Raw genomic sequence first — 17,790 nt, forward strand, 5'->3', positions numbered from 1 at the left:
CCTCCACTTCTCTTCTGGTTACTGTACAGTTAACTAAGAAGTGTACGGTAATCTGCTAATCAAGGACAAGATTTGAAGTGTCACATGAGAGCAAGTGCCTGACACTGCTGACAGGCACAAGTGTACCTAGCCTGGTGTTAGGCTAGATGCTGGCAGGCTGCCAACAAGGCCAGCCATCTTGGTGACAACCAATTTAATTTAAAGACTGCGCAGAAAAGACAGCATTGCCCCTCCAGCTTCCATTAAGGTGCAGAGAAAACAGTACTGCCAAAGAGTGCACAAGTATTTATGTACACAAACAAGAGATTCTCGGAAGAGCGTAGGTTATGGCGTGTTGGTTCATAACTGAGGTTTTTTAGCGCACGAAGAGGGATGAAGGACAGTGGCAAGACGCGGACACAGCGCTAACTTCCAACAATTGTTTTATTCCACGAAGCGGTACACATATATATAGGGAACAGACACCACCGTACACATGCGCATATGTATTTATTTTTAGTAAGATGAGACAGCAACGAGACACGTGTAGGATGATTTTGAAGATGAAAAACGACCATGCATAGCCAAAAAAAATTTTTTGTAATTGCAAGATTAAAATGTCATCTCCATCAGGCCACCCTCTGTGTCACATTTAAAAAATCGAATTCTTTTTTTGAAAGATCAATTGAAGGCGCGCTAACACAAGCGCTCCCCAAACTAGCGATCTTCGCCGCTTCAATTATCTCACGTGTTGTTTGCGTCGGGCTTCTTCCTATCACCGTGCACTGTTTATAAATGGGGCTGCATCCATGTTTTCTGCAGTGAAAAGCCAGATGCCCCACTCCTCCAGTTCGCACATTATTTGCGTGAACACGCAAATAATGTGCGAACAAACAAACCAAACTGGTTTGTTTGTTCAAACCAAACAAAAAATCCAAACAAACCAAACCAAACAAAAAATCCAAACAGCAGTCCACCTACTTTATCACCACAACTGGTCAGTCGTGGGAGGTGGACAATAAGAATAGAATTGAGCAAGAGAGATCTTTGCATTATACTGGTCCATGTCTTCTGTGCAACTGTTTCATCCGCAGCACACTCAAGCAACAAGCTTTAAGCCTAAAAGCAAGAGACACGCGGTACAATTACGCATACATTCTGACTACGCCTTGTGGTGCTAACAGTCAACCCAGCAAGATCCCGGCAGGTTGCAGGAGGTTCCAAGCGACCATGTTTCCCACATCCCACACGTCACATCGGACAGTGCGTCATACCACATGTCTCCTGCTCAAAGGAGTATTTTAGAAGATGGTAGAATCTCCACCACACAATTCTTGCACATAAAATGATGATATCAAGTATTATAAAGACTGGAAACACCTACATGTATATGATATTGTACCTTGATGTAAAGTTTGCCTCAAAACTTTAGACCTGGTGTCAACATTATCGTGATGGCATGACACCGAGCAAAATCTGCCAACATAATGTAACAATACAGCTGGTCATGATGACATCACTCATGAGGAAGTAAAAATGAGTGCTGCACACATTTCTTCTGGCTGCACTTGCAGGAATAGAGTGAGCCAATGTATCACAATGGCATGACACATCCAGCTACCGAGTGCTGGAACAGAGGCAGATTCACAGAAAGAAGTACCTATACCAAGTGTTTTTTTTTTTTTTTACCCTATGGAATTTCTGAAAATTTCCTATGGTAGATAGCATAATTTCAGTCCTTGAGCTGGATTAGTCAAAGAGGCTAACATTATTTGCATGAGAAATCAAAATGTGGTATTCAACGAATTAGTACAATTTCACTAATAAGCTTTAATTAATTACTTTATAGCATATATTGAATGTTTTTCAACTGCAGCTGGTGAGTTCACAAGGCATATCCACTTGGAATTAATTTTTAAGATGACACCAGATTCGAGATGTTAAATTTGTGCTTCAATGCATAAAACGGTGCTTTGTTAAGCAAGTAAGTGGAACAACAGTGCATTTTTACCGCAAGTTTGACGGTGCACATCTCAACTCCATGCCACCATCAGAATTTGTTCCAAGTGGATATGCCCAGCAAACTCACCGGCTACAATTTGTAGATTGCAATATGTGTCGTAAGGTTAGTCTAGTTAAAAATTAGTGTTATTTTGTTACTTTGTCAAACCTGCATGTCTATTTTTCGTGCAAGTACTATCGTCTGCCGCTTTTAGTAATCCTGCTCAAGGACTACGGTTATGTTATGTACCACAGGCAAATTTTAAGAATTTTGTATGGCCTAATAAAAGGAAAGAAAAACATCCCGTAGTAAATTCATTAGGGCGTTCTGGCACTTGTTAGTATTTCTTCTAGGGTTTAGAAGGCTCAGACCTCTACTGTATGCAAAAAGAGCCACAAGTCACAAATGTTGTGTCAGTACTAGTTCAGCAATGCCAACGATGTCGCTGTTTCAAAGACTGTTCATGCTGCACACGTACCTGCCGAACTGAGCTCGACCCCAGGTGTAGGCCTTGCCACGAACCACCAGACCGCAATGGGACTGGCCAGAGGCCACGTAACGTTCAGAGTCCTGAGCAGCGGTGCGCTTCAAACTCGATGGTGCCGAGGGCGTGAAGAAGCCGGTTTTCAGCAGTTGCTCGTCATAGCCGCGGTTCTTGGACCGACGCCGGTTCAGCATCAGGAGTACGAAGATCATGAATTTGACAATGTCTTCCTCATTGACTGTGTCATCATCCTGCACATGTGGGATGTGTCAACAACCAAGAGGCACCAAGCAGCTCGCAGAAGGTTACAGGACAAGCATTGGCGCTCACCAACAGAGTTGCTATAAAATAACCATGCGAGTGAGCTGTATTTCGCCCTCGTACAACTGTGATACCTGAGGCAAGCATCCCTTCTGCAGTTAGCTTGGCACATCACCAGTTTCTGAAGTGCCAACTAGAAGTTTACAAATTTACATGGAGATTTTCAGACTTGCATTGTAGACCTATTGTGTAACATTAACTGCTAGGTACTGCCATCTATATTAGCAAGGCTAAGATGACCATCTGCTTGAAAAATAAGTTTCCGCAGTACCATTCCTGTACTACCATTCAAGTATTCCTTCTGCTTGGCCAGAATTTGCAGAGAGATGAACAGCTGGGTTGTGGACCGAGACAGTTACAGTGTCCACATTCTCATTTCATGAACTTTTGTTTTGACAGCACAGTGTATTGCCCTCAAGGCACAACAAAAGGGGGCGTTTAGCCTCCCGACTAGGCCATAGTCTCACAGGGCACAGCAATTTCAACAGATTCTTGCATAAAAAGTGCTATTTATACAAAGTGCTATTACATTACCATCGACAGATGCTCAAGAGCTGAGCCGCTGTGAGAAAGACGGAGTGTCTGGACTCTTGGCGTGAGCGAGTGTCTGACTGGCAGTCTGGCTCCAGTGTAAATACAGTGTAGTCTCCTTTGTCTGTCTTTCCACACGTAACAATATAAACGTACAAAGGTGTATATAAATACACAGGTTAATAAGTAATTGCACTGACCAAATTACCATTGGTTGCCTATAATATACATTATAGAAAAAACCTGAGCCAATTTACCTACACACAGACAATAAGCATGCTTACACACAGTGTAAGCATGCTTATTAAGGAGCATATTGTTATGACTCCCACAAAAGTTGAAAACACAAGAAAAGTGCTGAGTATTACAAGCACTGACATTTCAAAGTGCAATCTTCTTTTTTGGGGGGGCGGGTTAAACATGGCATTATTGTGCTAAATGAAGCCAGCATGCAGTGATGGCACTGAGGCAGGTCTCACCGATTGTGTCAAATCCAGTGAATCCGTTGACAGAGATGAAGAGGAACCGGGGTAGCTGCAGTAAAGACAAAACATTAGAGAAGTGAAACATTAATTGCTTCAGTAGAAAGGAATAAGCTAGGACAAATGTCAAGGCCTGCCAGTCAATGCCTTCATTGAAAGCCTGTGACAGACCTAAGTCACCTAAAGGCAAACTGTAATGAAATTCTTGATCGCATAAAAAGCCTAGTTTCAGATAGTGTTGACATAAAAGAACCTTTGTGCAAAATTTTGCATATGACAGAAGTGCTGACAGCTGGCCGAGTTGGTGCTGATTCATATCAACAGCACAACAACATGGGCACTAAGGTAAGGACAGATGACACAAGCGCAATGCCTGTGTCGCCTGTGTTGTCTGTTGTTTTCGTAGCCACATGCTGTTGTGCAGTTAATATGAATTTACATACGAAATGCAAGAGGATGCATCATGAAAAGTTAGCAAAAATAGACATTTCTAACATCAAAACTGAGAAAGGAAAAATATACATCGCCATTACCGTTCACCAGAAATGATGCATAACCCAGAATGCTTAGAAACAATGCGGTGGTCTCAGCGTGACCTCTAGAACAGGTGACACTGCCCGTGGCACAGTGAATATCCCAAAGGACACGTGCTGGGATTTGCACCACATCTGCTAACACCCAGATGCCCACATCACTTGCTCGCTATTAAAGGCTATGTAATCCCTTCCGTGCCTAACACGAGCTGGGTTTGGAAAAGCATTTCTGGCAAAAAATGCTACAGAAATTCTTAGAACTGTCTACTAATGCATAAGCATCGTTTCGCTCGGCTGCTAATTAGCTTTTGCTTACTTATTTAGCTAGCTCATGCATGTCCACCTATCGCTACCAATCATATACTATTACACTATTATAATGATTACATGTGTTAACTTGACCAAGTAGGCATTTATTTTGCAGATATAAGGCACCACAGACAGACAGATTTTGCTGGGGTACTCACAAAAGAATGCTTATGCATTAAAATGGCCAAAGACAAGCTCAGCTCACCAACGGTACTTTGTATTTTCTAGAAACACCATGGATAAGCCAAGTTTCGTCTTGGTGCTAAGTCATACTTTTGGTACAGGGTAGCGCACAATTCAAGGGACAGCGCAAGCGGAAGCGAATTCATTCTTTCTGAGGAAGGAAAACATGTTGGCAACTACAGCCTTTAAAAATAATTCTTCCATTTTTGGTCAGGATTCATGACAATAGCGTGGTGTGGCAGGGGTTAATAAAAAATTTACGAGCTACCAGCCATGCAGCTTAGCCAGGATTGCTTCTACAGTAACTACTCCTTTACAACCAATTTGGCCAAAGCAAAATATTGTTGCAGTTGGCATTGAAGCAACAACACAGAACATCGGTTTCAATCGCTGCATTGCTGGCTTCGTACGCTGAGTTAAAACAAGGCTGTAGACACACTTATGGCTAGTACCGCAACAGTGTTTGATGCTGCGACACAGAGTAAAAAGACATCTTGATCCAATTGTGCCTAGCTGGTCATGCTAAATTTTTGTTGTCAAGCAATGTTACTGGCTGGATGAGAGCTCCTGACATGACTGGTGGTTCTTTATGTGGAAATGGCATTACAAGCAGACATGCACAGTCACAATCACAAGAGGTGTAAGGACGGGCAGGTTGTGTAGAACAGTTTGCTGGGCGAGTTGGCATGAGCCACAGCTTTGCGAGATAAATATACTGGGAAGAAGCAGAGACATTTTGACAAGAGAATTGCTGGAGGCCTTTCACATTAACAAAATAGGCACAAACTGCATTAGCAATACGTCTGTTTATATCTTCAGAAACGAGTGCCAACTGCCTGACACAATGCTGTGCCTTTTTTAACGTGACTGCCGCACGCATTCGCAGGTGCGTGCGCATCCCAGCGACGTCGCTCTGCAAGTAAGCAGCTGAAGTTGAGCACTCACTCTGTTCCTTCTTACTACCTCCTACTGAGTCTTTGTTTCCATGTTGCACTAATATATACTTCTTAGAGGGGCAGGTTGAGCTTGCCAGTGTTAACAACAGTCACTAGTCATGATCGGTAGTGTGACTTTCCTCATTTACCAGCGTGAATGCACCCTAAATGTAGTGCAAGGAACCTGGGATCAAAGTGTCCAAAGCAAATAAACCAAGCATAAAGTTCCTTTAGTGTCGTTTTAGCTGCTGCTTTGCATTATGGGCACAAGTTTGGGCAGTAAGCAGCTCGATTACTCCCTTTCATCATTTCAGCCTGTGTTCCAGCTTCTGGATCATTATATGTCCATGAAAAAGAAATCGAAGTGCCCATCATTCCAAACTTTCAAGCTTACCCCCTATTACAGCAGTGCCAATGGCTTCATCTATCGACACCATCTGCCCCTACGGCTGGTCACCATTTCAATGGCACACAGGGCACGACAAGGCACAACTACGCCTATGTTTAGAAGTATATACGACCGCTAAACTATTATTATAAATGTGTACGCAAAACTACACATACTTGGCTGCATGAGTTCCTGATATCTACCTTTGTAACATTCCTCTTACAGCTTACAAAACAATACACATTACGCATTTGAGTTGGAGGATGGTATGTGGCTGTTGGTGTAAAAAGCAAAACCGCTCTGAATGGACGTAATCACAGGCACAGCAGACACCCACCCTCCTTCCAATATGAGACAACTGTATTCAACAGAAAAGCATCTTCTAATTCTTTTGGTTTTTGTTAGGGTGCGCGCATAGTAGATTTCAAATAGAATATTGAATGGAACCGAGAAAAAAGAAAGCCAAATAACCAATTGAATATCCAATATCACAAAATTTAACACAAGCATTTATGCTTCCAAATTTTGTGCAATAAATAGAGTGCTGCACATGCTTAGGAGTCTAATCACATTACTTTACAACAATCTTGCTAGCTATCAGTGACTTAAGTACCTGTGGATTGAGATGCACAGTACGCTCTACTCTTACTAAAGGGAACATCACATTAGTATGACAGAAACGACAACAACTTCATTTGTGTATGAATGTCTGGAAAATATTACTTTGTCTATGGCAAGGGTTCTCAAGCATGTTGGCCCCAGGGAACCCCACTAAGCTCCATGAGGTGCCAAGGAAGCCCCCACCCTCAATAGTGAGCTTGCGCAGCGAGCAACACATTTGGGGAGAATGGTGCGATGGTGTTGGGCAAGTTACTATGACGGCGACATGCAACCCATGTGGTCCAAACCAGGTGCAATCGTTATGAGCTAAGAGAAGACAGCATCGCAACAAAGGCATGCGAAGAAAGAATGACAGTTTTCAGTGCTTATCGCACGGGGACACGTATAACATTTCATTACAAGAGGTCTTAGAATAAGTGCCGACTCTACTTTGAGTACAGTAAAACCTTGTTATTTCGTGTTTCACGGGACTGAAAAAGAAATGTCTGAATTAAGCAAATGTCGAATTATCGTGGGTATCAAGGAAACAACAAACACTTGCTTACTACATCTACATGCTTTTATTTACTGAATGAATAAGAAAATCCTGTTTCTTATTTTGCAGAAGAACAGTGCGGATGCTGCAATTCTCGTCGTCATGTTACTGGTTAGAGCTTGCAGCAGTGAAGGCCTCGCGACTTCCTTCGCAGCACAGTTGTCGTGCGCGTCTTCAGCGGAGACAAGCTTTGCACTACCGTGCACACATCCCAATTATTTTGTCACCAGTGAGATGGTCACCAACAAATCGTTTGTCCATTGTGATGCTGCTGGTGCTTTACATCTTTGACAGCTTTGCAGTTAGTCAAAGCGAAAATACTGTTTGCTGCAACTGCTGCGGATGAAACTGCAGCCGCTATCGACGTGATCATGGACGGTGATCTCGCAATTCTGAAGACAGGCGGCCAACGCACACAGGAAGCCAAAATGAAACTACCATTTGATGGGGCAAGTATGGATGAAACCGCGAACGAAACCGCTGTTGCTATCGAAGTGATCATAGATGGCAACGTCACAGTTTTGAGGACATGCAGTCGCCACATACACCGAGTCAAAATGCAACTACTGTTTGCTGCAACTGCTGCAGACGAAAGCATGGTGGCTGTCAGCCCAATCATGGATGCCGACTACACGCTTATGAAGGCATGCGACCAGCCGCGAACACAGTGTTATGTGCAGCGATAAATGCAAGAAAGAAAAAAAGCATTCAGGCATTGCTGTCAGTCGCATATCACGTGCAATATTTGCTATTAACTATGGCAATGCGGACTCCACCATTTCGTTTTGGTCAGATGCTAGTGTCGTTTTTGCTCTTTTGCATCACGCGTTTGCGGTGATTCACACTCGCCAAGCTGCCATACTAGAACCAACTGGGTCACGCTGCTCCATGCATTTATTTTTATTGCGATATACTACCACTGCCATGAGGTTCCGTACAAAGTGAAAGGGGGCGAGGGTAAGCCGGCAATGACAGCTCAATCTCATGTATGCAAAGGAGGAATGCAGGGAGGAAGCGCATCGTCTTCCATCGTGCACACGGCTCCAGAGGTAATGGAGGGGGGTTCCTACTCTGGCAGCTGCATAGCCATGTGCGCCCGCCCGTACCGTGCTATCCTGAAAGCCATCTGCGACAGGGACTTAGTCTGCTGTGCGCTGTGTTTTACCGGCTTAGTTTGCATTGATGCAAGAGGCAGCACAAGGCCAATCCACTTGCTGCTGCTGCCGGACTTGCTCACTCCAGTATTCTGACAGCGAGTTTTTGTGGTCATTGAGTGAGATGTGTTCATGTTTGCTTGTGCATGTGTGATAGCATGCTTGTTAACGAAACCGTGACCTTTTTTTAATCTTCCGACATATACATCAGCGGTCAGCGCACACGCTAGCAGCACCTACCTACAAACAGGAGAAATGCGCATGGTGATAAGTTACAGCATCCGAGATTCAAGTGCAAAAGCGTAGGCGCCCTGCCTGTTTCCTGACGCTGGGTGGTTACAAGCTGCTCGCGGGTTTATTGCACAGTTCGCATGTTTCTTTTATGCACTGTGATGTGCTTTTTGACACTAAGGCATGGGTAATGGAGCTTCCTTGAATCAAATGCAGCTCGTGTTCTCCGTTTTAGCCACTTGGCAAGCACGGAGCCAGGGAAAATTTATCAGTGGCTCACGGAACCCCAGAGAGGAGCCTGCAGAACCCGTGGGTTTTGTGGAACCCACTTTCAGAACCCGTGGTCTATAAAATGTCCGTCAAATAGAATTAAGAGGAAGCTTTAGCTCAGGTGCTCCTATCTAAATACATGTAAAAGAAGAATTCGTTTCCCTCGACATCCTCTGCCCCAAATTTGACGAGGTTTGTGGCATTTAAAAGAAAAGCTTAAAATTTAGTGACTGTTTCTTTCGAATCTTTTATTTAGGGCGTCAATTTTTTTATTAAAAAGTGGCAAAAATTGAAAATTTTCAGGAAATGAAACTATCAAGATTACAACTCTGTAACTCAGCAGTAAGAAATAATATCACAACTATATAAATTGCATCTAATAGTACTTCTAAAGCAGACAAAATTGATATGTTATACATGAGCATGAGAAAATTTAGTAATATGGAAATACAGCTTTTGCAGAACCCTTGTACACAGCTTAACAAATTCACTTAAGAAATAAAATGACATACCAAATTTGTCCACTTTCAATGATCTAGTGAATGCCGTTTACAGAACCACGATATCTGTTCTTGATGCAGAGCTATTAATTTGTAAACTGTGTGCTTGTATTTTTTTTTCAAGCTTTCAAATTTTTGAAGATTCTTTTAACAAAATGCAGGCTCTAAATCAGAACTCCACCTCCAACGGTCACTAGAATTTAACTTATTCTTTCAAATGCAACAAATTTCATTAAAATCGGTCCAAGGGTTATGTTAGGAAAACATTTTTGCGTTTCACATGTACAGTGAAACCTCGTTAAACCGTAATTGGCCGGAGCTCAGAAACAGTATGTACAAAAAGGTAGTACTGTTTAACCAAAATAGCATGAGATCGCCCACTTACCTGTCGAAAACGGAACGCGGAACTCAGAGATAGTGCGATGAAAGGGGAAAAAAACATGCAGCATTTATTCACTTCGTGCGAAAAAAGCACGATGACAATGGCCTCAAACTTACTGAAGCTGCGTGCCAGCTTTTCAGCCAGCCATCACTGTCGCTAGTCGACACTTCGGCAACAATGGAGACAACGATGGCAAAAAGTCGAACCTCGTAGCCGACATCTCTTCGCGGTCGCAGCAGCGCTGCCGAGCAACTTCGCATTCCAAATGCCACACACCGTAGTCAACAGCAGATCCCTGTCGCGTGCCAGCACCGACTTCTTTGTGTCACATTCGATAGCATGGACAATGTCTAATTCTTCTTCTATGCTGAGGACCCGGCGTCTTTTTTATCTGAGCTTCGGCACGACATGAGTCCTCGCTTGCACGACGCCACAACGCTTCTGGCACAGTGCGGAAATGATGTTGATGTTGATGTGGCTTCACGCGCAAACGCACAGGGCGCTTGAAGGCCGTTGTTCCGATCTCTGAGGATTGTTGTTCTGCCGGGCTGCCCGATGGAGACGACATGCCGCCATGTGTTTGCGCGACGAAAGGTGGAAATGCTACGTTTTAACCGATGCGTACGCAATAAGCTGGTACCATTTATGCGGATACAAAACACATTACGTTCAATGGCAGCTGAGTTGGGGATTTCACTTCACTACTTTTAAAACGAAACTACTGTTTAAGCGGGTATGGTTTAACGAGGTTTTACTGTATTTGAATAGGCCACATCGAAGTTGGGCCCGAGCTAAACCTTCCTCTTAAGTGCTTTCTTCTCTCAGAAGCTGAAGAAATAGAGAAGTTCTCCTAAATACCAATGGGGTTTTCACTTGAAGGGGCCCTGAACCACCCCATGGGCTTGGTGAAAAAACATAGTCTGCGGCTAGCATATGCTGCTGTGAACATCTCAGCCAAGTTTTGCTGTCATACGTGATACGTGGAGCTCGCAAGCGAATTGCGAAGTCATTTTTCTTTCAAACGCTCTCTTTTCAACAGAAGCCTGCCTCCTTACTCTCTCAAGAAGGCAGGCTAACACTTTATTTTGTAATAAAGCGGATCCCCATGCGTGACTGCTACTGGCAGCTGCAATCAGCTATAAAGTGTAGATGTAGATAACACAGCCGCCATGGGGTGCTGCCACAAGTCCATTGGCTAAGCACACTGCGGCTCACTGAGGACAACCGTGTTTGGCTTATGTTTAGCATGTCGTAGGCACCAAAATCGGAAGTTGAGGCATCTAAGTTAACACCCAAAATTCAATTAGAACTGTGTGCCATGGTGACAGTTGGAAAGCGGAGCATTGTGGGCCCGCCCCACTGCACCGTAGCCTTCACAGTGCAAGGCAATGAACAAGGAAGTCGAGCCCAGAGATGGCCATGTTTGATTACCAATAAATCCGCTTCTGCTGAACACACTGAGGTACTTTTTGAGGCAAAGTATTTCAGAAATAGCCTATTTTCACTTCCAACGCCTTTCTCCACAACGATAAAAAGTGGATTTAGGGCCCCTTTAATAGTAGGCCATATACTGTGCCTAACGGCAATCGTCCATTGCTTATGAAGTATTGCTTTCCAGTTTTCTTCTATAAAACGGGAGGGTTTTTCTATCTTTATGGCAGAGCGTTCTTGTGGGTTATCGCGACCTCGTTACAAGTACAATCTGTGCAGCTAACAAAAGCGGGAAATGCGCATAACATTACTTGGCACCACTCCCCATGGTCATCGGCACCGCACATGGCCAACGTGGTCAGCACCGACGGAAAAGAGTTCTTAAGGGGGAACGCAGCCTTCGAAAACCGAAAAATCGTGAAAAAGTCGATTTTTGAAAAACAATATTTTTGGGTTGTATGTCTCATAAACTACCTGTTCTGTAATTATCAGCACCTAATTCAACCGCGAAGTAAAAAAAAAATGCTACTTTTGAGGCCACCGCGGCCGACAAAACACACGCAAATGCCAAAATGAAGTCAAACTTCGCGCGCGCGCCATTCCCGGGTCATGCGGCCTGCCCGTGCCATCTTGGTGTCATTTCGACCGTGAATTCTTTGTTTTGCCACCTTGCAAAATGGCATCGTCGGTGCTGTTGAGGCGCTATTGGCGTTTTCTCGCGATGCGATGCGGAGCGCAGATTGGCCGGAGCAGCACGTTCAAATCCCGTGGGCTAAAGCACGCCTGCCATTGGCCGCTGCTCGCTTTGATGGCGCGCCCGCCGCGCTCACGTCATTCTTGCCCCTTGCTCCATCCGGCTCAACAGACGCGTGCTTGCGAGCTGCTCATCACCTTGTGCTATCTTTTACATTATTTTCTCCACTTTATTTTTTTTCGCTAGTTCTCTGCTGCACGCGATGCCGGCAACGAAGCTCAAGACAGTGCAGATGTGCAACGCACGGAAGCACGATATGCGTCTTGTACGAGCATCAAACTTCCGATCTTCCGCAGCGAGTGCCGACTGCATAGACGCTTTCAGCGGCGGAACTGTGCTGTTGGCTGTTGCCAGTCGAAAATCGACACACTGATGTGCCTGGAGCCACAAGAGCTAATTAGAAGTTCTGCAGGAGCTTTCTAATAAAAAACACATGTGTTCAACTTTAAAGCCTGTTTTCTCGGAATGGATTTTTTCGCTACTAGTGGTGCTGGGGAAGGCGATATCTCAAGAACCGCCCTTCAGATTTGTGTGCAGTTTTTTTATTCTGTTCCTGAATGACCTTGACAGGGGGTAACAAGCTTATTTTTTTGAAAGCTGGTGCAGTTAACTTATAATAAGCAATAAATTTTGGATGAATGTGATGATTACTGGCTACACCAAATTCAAAGTTGTGTTAAAATTTTTTGGAGGGGAAATTAAAGAAAAGGGCCTTGTAGCCCCCTGGGATACCTATCAAGGGATCATCACAGTGACTTTCAGCTTCCTGCGATGTCCTGGCATTTCTCCAGGCTCTTCCTCTGGCATATACATGAACCACCTAGTTAGACCTCAATAACTCTGGAACTAATATGCACATCTTCACGAAACTTTGCAGTTCCTCATAGTTCGGTGGTGTAAACGTTCCCGGAAGGTTTCATCCGGATATCTTAAAAAATGAAAAAGTTTGGTCTGCAGGGTAGCTTCCCCGCTTAAATCAGGAGGCCCATGGCAACTTGGCGCGATGTCACCCCCCCCCCCCCCCCACTTTTCTTTTGCGTCCGCATCCATCTGCAGTGTGCGTAAGTGCATCTGCAGCCGGTGATCAGTGATGTTACACATTTTTGAGCCCGCCGTGTAAATTCAAAGCTAGTCTTGTGATGGGTCATTTGAAGGCATGAAAAAAGACCGCTGTGCATCTATGAATAGCAATCGGAATGAGGGGCCACCGTAGGGTATTTTGCAAGGATGGTGGCCGTGCGCTCGCTTTCATTGGCGAGGTGGTGTGTCGGCTTTCGGAGGGTCAGACGACAACTGTGAAGAGATCCGCGTTGATTGGGTAACTGCACCTTCAGTCACTGACACCCAATGACACAGCTCCGATTAGGCCTTGCTGTTGAAGTTTCATCGGTCTGCATGGCGTTAATCGTTTCGATGAGTATTGTTGACCTGGGTGACCTTTGTACTGACAGAGATCACGCAACACTGGAATGCTGTGGTTGTCAAGGCACCAACCACATCCAAGTCATTCATCGAAGGTACCGATATTCGAACAATCGAATGCTTGAGAAATCAAATATTAGATATTCAAGTCACAAACTGAACAATTTAAACGTTCGCTATTTGATTCAAAATCAAATATTTACGCACTCACACACCCCGTCTTTTATAGCTACACTTGAATTTTTGCTGATTCATCTCATTAATGATCGCTCCACATATTTAGGATTCCTTTAAAGGTTGTTTAACCCTCGAGTTTCTGTCTTTGCTATGTTTTCTGTTTTTGTTAATGTTTCTTGTCGCTAGTTGTCTCGAGTTCCCCATGGTATTGACCTGGATCCACACTGTAATTGTCAGTGCTCCAGTTACCTTGTTATTGTGCCTTTCTGTTTCCTTTATGCACTTTACACACATTAGCAAATACAATGTGCAGAAATATTCGTATTTTGGATTTCCCACTTAACAAAATGAGTTGCAAGTACAACGCCAGCCCTGCCCATGTCATGAAGAATTAAAAATTATAACGTAATAAGACGAGCACCCAGTGCTCATGACGAGCACTTCACTTCCAACCCTTCATCATTCTCCACTATGAAACAACTAGCTCAACATACATAGTTTGTTTCCCACGTATACATTCTCTCTCTTCCTTTTCTCCCCCGTCTGTCTGTACCACTTTGATCTGCCATGGTAGCTTAGTGGATATGACATTGGACTGCTGAATGCGAGGTTTTGGATTCAATGCCAGCTGTGGCGGCCACATTTCGATCGAGGTGAAATGCAAGGACACATCTGTACTTAAATTGAGGTACACATTAAAAAACTTGAAGTTGTCAAAATTATTCCGGAGTCTCGAACTACAGCATGGCTTCATAATCACATCATGATTTCGACACATCAAAATCCAGAATGTTTGTTTTTGTTTTTTTGCTTTCTTTTCGCAGAATTTGCAGAAGCAGCAGTACCTGTCACCATCTATGATAAACCGAGCCTCCCCCTTCAGGAGAAAGCGTTGTTTCAACAGTGACCACCCACCGGCCCTGCCTTGAAGATGCAAGAAGGACCCGTCGCAGGGCCAGGGCCGGACCTGGCCGTGATGCGTCGTACATCCTGGCCACCCGCTGCACCAGGTCAGGGTCCAGTCGCGGCAACAAGTCAGCCAGCAACCGTAAATGCGTTCCCAGTAGCGACAGGTCACACGACAGGGGCAACAGCAGGTCAGGGTCCGTCACACACACCGGGAAGTATTCTGTGGGATTACCACGGAAAGGCTGTAAGCTGAGCTTGTTCATACAGTCAAACATCAATACAGTTAGAACATCAATATAATAATATTCTTGTTATAACAAAGTATTTAACATTTTACAACTTTTTGTTCATAGAACATAATGTACTTAGAACCTCAATATAACAAAGTGTTTGTAAATAATTTCAATATAATGAAATGGTTCAATAACGAGCAGATGGAAAATGGGTTAAATTATGAGCGGTTGCTTGCGAACACACCTCTTAAACCGCATTGCACGCCACGCGACCAAGAGTGACCACCAACATGGAGCAGCATCACATTCAGCATAAATTTCAAGTGCAATAAGATCCTACCACGCCCCGCGCGCAGTATGCTTTGGGCGCAAGTGAAAGCATACAAGGGTGAGCCGAGAAGGATGGTGGTTTGATTAGCACAGACTTCCCATGCAAGCAAGAGAAAAGGGGGGAACCGGAGCGAGCTCGCGGTAGCATGATCGAGCGGTGTTGGGGGCATGTTTGCACGTGTTTCCTTTTCTCCTTTTCTAGCGAGCGCATGGCTCAGCATGGCTGAGCACATACGCAGTTCGTGCGCCTTGTTTTAGAGGTAATCTGACCCCATTAGTACTGCAGGTTGTGCAATCTCGAGTTATGAAGATGCATAGAAGTGAGAGGCAGACTAAGCATTCAGTTCCCGTTGCCGGCACTTTTCATGATGGTGTCGTCCTACTATGGGCCACATTATCAACTGCGGGGACAAAGTGTGTGCGCAAGAATGGCTGGTTTTGCTTCATACTGCCAATGTGAAGTTATAGTCGACACGGCATGAAACTATCTTTTGTCACCGACTCTCAAATTCAGCAAAATGATTTCTTTTCTCATTAAAATTTGCTTTTCCCAATTTGGAAAATGTTGCAGCCACTTTCAGGTAAGAAAGCTCAATCTGCGACTGTACTTATTTGCACAAAAGGTCAAATTTCAATATAACAAGATCTCAATATAACAAAGCAAATTACCGATTTTACTGACTTCGTTATATCAAGATCTAAATGTATAACGAATAATGATAGTATAGTGAATCTACTACAAGTTGGCCCTTAAAGGGTTGACCAAGTACACACGGTCTTTCTTCTTGTTGTGCAGATTCAATTGTTCTACAGAAGGAGAGAGAAAGGGTGCTCATCATTTCTCACGTGAACATGGTTTGTATCAATAAATCCCGCAATAGTGTTTGTGTAAATTTTCTAATAAAATTGGCCAAACATTAACACACAAGCCTGTCAGTTTACTTTCTATTCCCACATTCCACGTTTGACAATAAAATTCAAGAGAGATTGACAAAATTATTCATGCAGAAACCCACAAGGTGGACAGAGGTGGTGCACGTCACTTTTATCTTCCATGCCAGTGGGACTGAACCGTAAGTGTGGCTATCCGCAGTGGCATTCGTGAGAGGGTGAATCAATGGCGTCCCAGCTCACCATGGGTGGCCTGCTGGAGAAGGTGTCCGTAACCTCGGCTGGCAAGAGTAGCGCACGTGGCCGAGTCCAGGGCCAGGCTAGGGTCAAAGTGCGCCAGCTGCTCCACCATCAGACGCCGCTGACCACGCAGCTGTTCACACAAAGAGGTGGGCAGGTAGATGAGCCATATTGAGTCATCCAAACAAGATAGGGATTCACAGGAAGATTAACAGTAGTCAGACAAGGGATGGCAAAAATACAAGACAAAAATATTTGAGCCCATGCCTGAATTGTTTACTCTCCCTTGTATTACTGCATGGATCCATAACTAGACTCTCGCTAAGGATCCAGACATCGTAGCCTGAACACAGAAGACATTGTATAAACTAAATAAACCGAACTAAATAAAAGTATTATTATTATATTATTATAATGTCATTGGAACCATTGTTCTGACAAAGAGTCTTGTCTGTCAGGACAGGGCAACACTTGTTTTGACGAAGGAAAGCCACCTTTGTTGTTGCCCTGACAAAAGTAAGTCCTCTTGTTGAGACAGTGGCTCCAAAAGCAACCCTTGTTGATCACGTTATGACTTCACAACACCTGCACATCACATCCATCTCGATTCAACCTGACTGCTGGCACGTACAGCTTTAACATTTAAGAAGCACTGCGAGTTTACATTGCACAACTTATCAAAACAAACAAAAATCGAGAATTTGATACGATGAAAAAATGGAGAAAAAGAACTGTACAATAAAAAATACATAGATGATAGCAGCATCACAAAAATGCTACAAAGAATTATTCATCTGCACGTCACATATACCTCAATTAAACATCAAAGCAGTCACGCAGAGTTCTAGAATTTTTACACCGGTAGATTTATTTATATATTTATTTTTAAATACTTCCAGAGCCCTTGAAGGCACTATAGAAAGAAGTGGTAAAGCATTCCTTTGAGTGTAGGCAATATTACATATTAATCAAGTAGAAAATGTTGCAACATTACACAATCCCACAGAATCAACATGTACAGTAGACTTCTGTTAATTCGACTCTAGTTAATTAAATGGTTAACCAACCGAAGCTCCCGGCCAGTTGCAATGTATTTCTATAGGCCTAAACTTGTGTTATTTTGATCCTAAAATTGCTATTCGCTGGATAGATCAGACTTGACCAGTCAGCACACACATACCTTACCCCGATAGTGGCCCCTTTAGTGACAGCATCTCTTAGCAGAGCTTAGGGAACAGTGAACACGGTAATCAGTCGAAAATGCCTATTTTCAACCTGCTATACAAAGATTTTAATGCAATAACAGTAGCTCACAATGTCTGATTATGGTATTTACCCGATTGTAGCACGCATTCGTTTTTCCAAGATATGTGGGCTGTAAATTGCCTGCGTGGTGCAATCAGATACAAAACCAAAACCATAACACGGTTGTACTGCGGCAAAGCCGACATTAAGAAGCCATGCAGTGAAACTGACTTTAGAAAACTGTTCGCCACTGTCACACATATTAGACCCTTGCCCATTTTAATTGCGTTCGCATCCTTACGGTACTTCAGGCACTTT

General features: G+C 43.8%; 1 protein-coding gene across 1 annotated transcript in view; it reads right to left on the bottom strand.

Moving 5' to 3' along the window:
* Nucleotides 1–17,790, bottom strand: part of LOC142592614 (uncharacterized) — a 189,827-nt gene that overhangs the window by 71,066 nt on the left and 100,971 nt on the right. Inside the window, exons 14-17 of the mRNA XM_075704154.1 lie at nucleotides 16,231–16,360; nucleotides 14,540–14,753; nucleotides 3,797–3,851; nucleotides 2,460–2,716 (exon numbers count right to left, since the gene is read on the bottom strand). Coding sequence (XP_075560269.1) covers nucleotides 2,460–2,716; nucleotides 3,797–3,851; nucleotides 14,540–14,753; nucleotides 16,231–16,360 — 656 coding nt within the window. The remainder of the gene's footprint in view (nucleotides 1–2,459; nucleotides 2,717–3,796; nucleotides 3,852–14,539; nucleotides 14,754–16,230; nucleotides 16,361–17,790) is intronic.

The sequence above is a fragment of the Dermacentor variabilis genome, chromosome 9, assembly GCF_050947875.1.
Source record: "Dermacentor variabilis isolate Ectoservices chromosome 9, ASM5094787v1, whole genome shotgun sequence".
In the NCBI taxonomy this organism is placed as follows: domain Eukaryota; kingdom Metazoa; phylum Arthropoda; class Arachnida; order Ixodida; family Ixodidae; genus Dermacentor; species Dermacentor variabilis.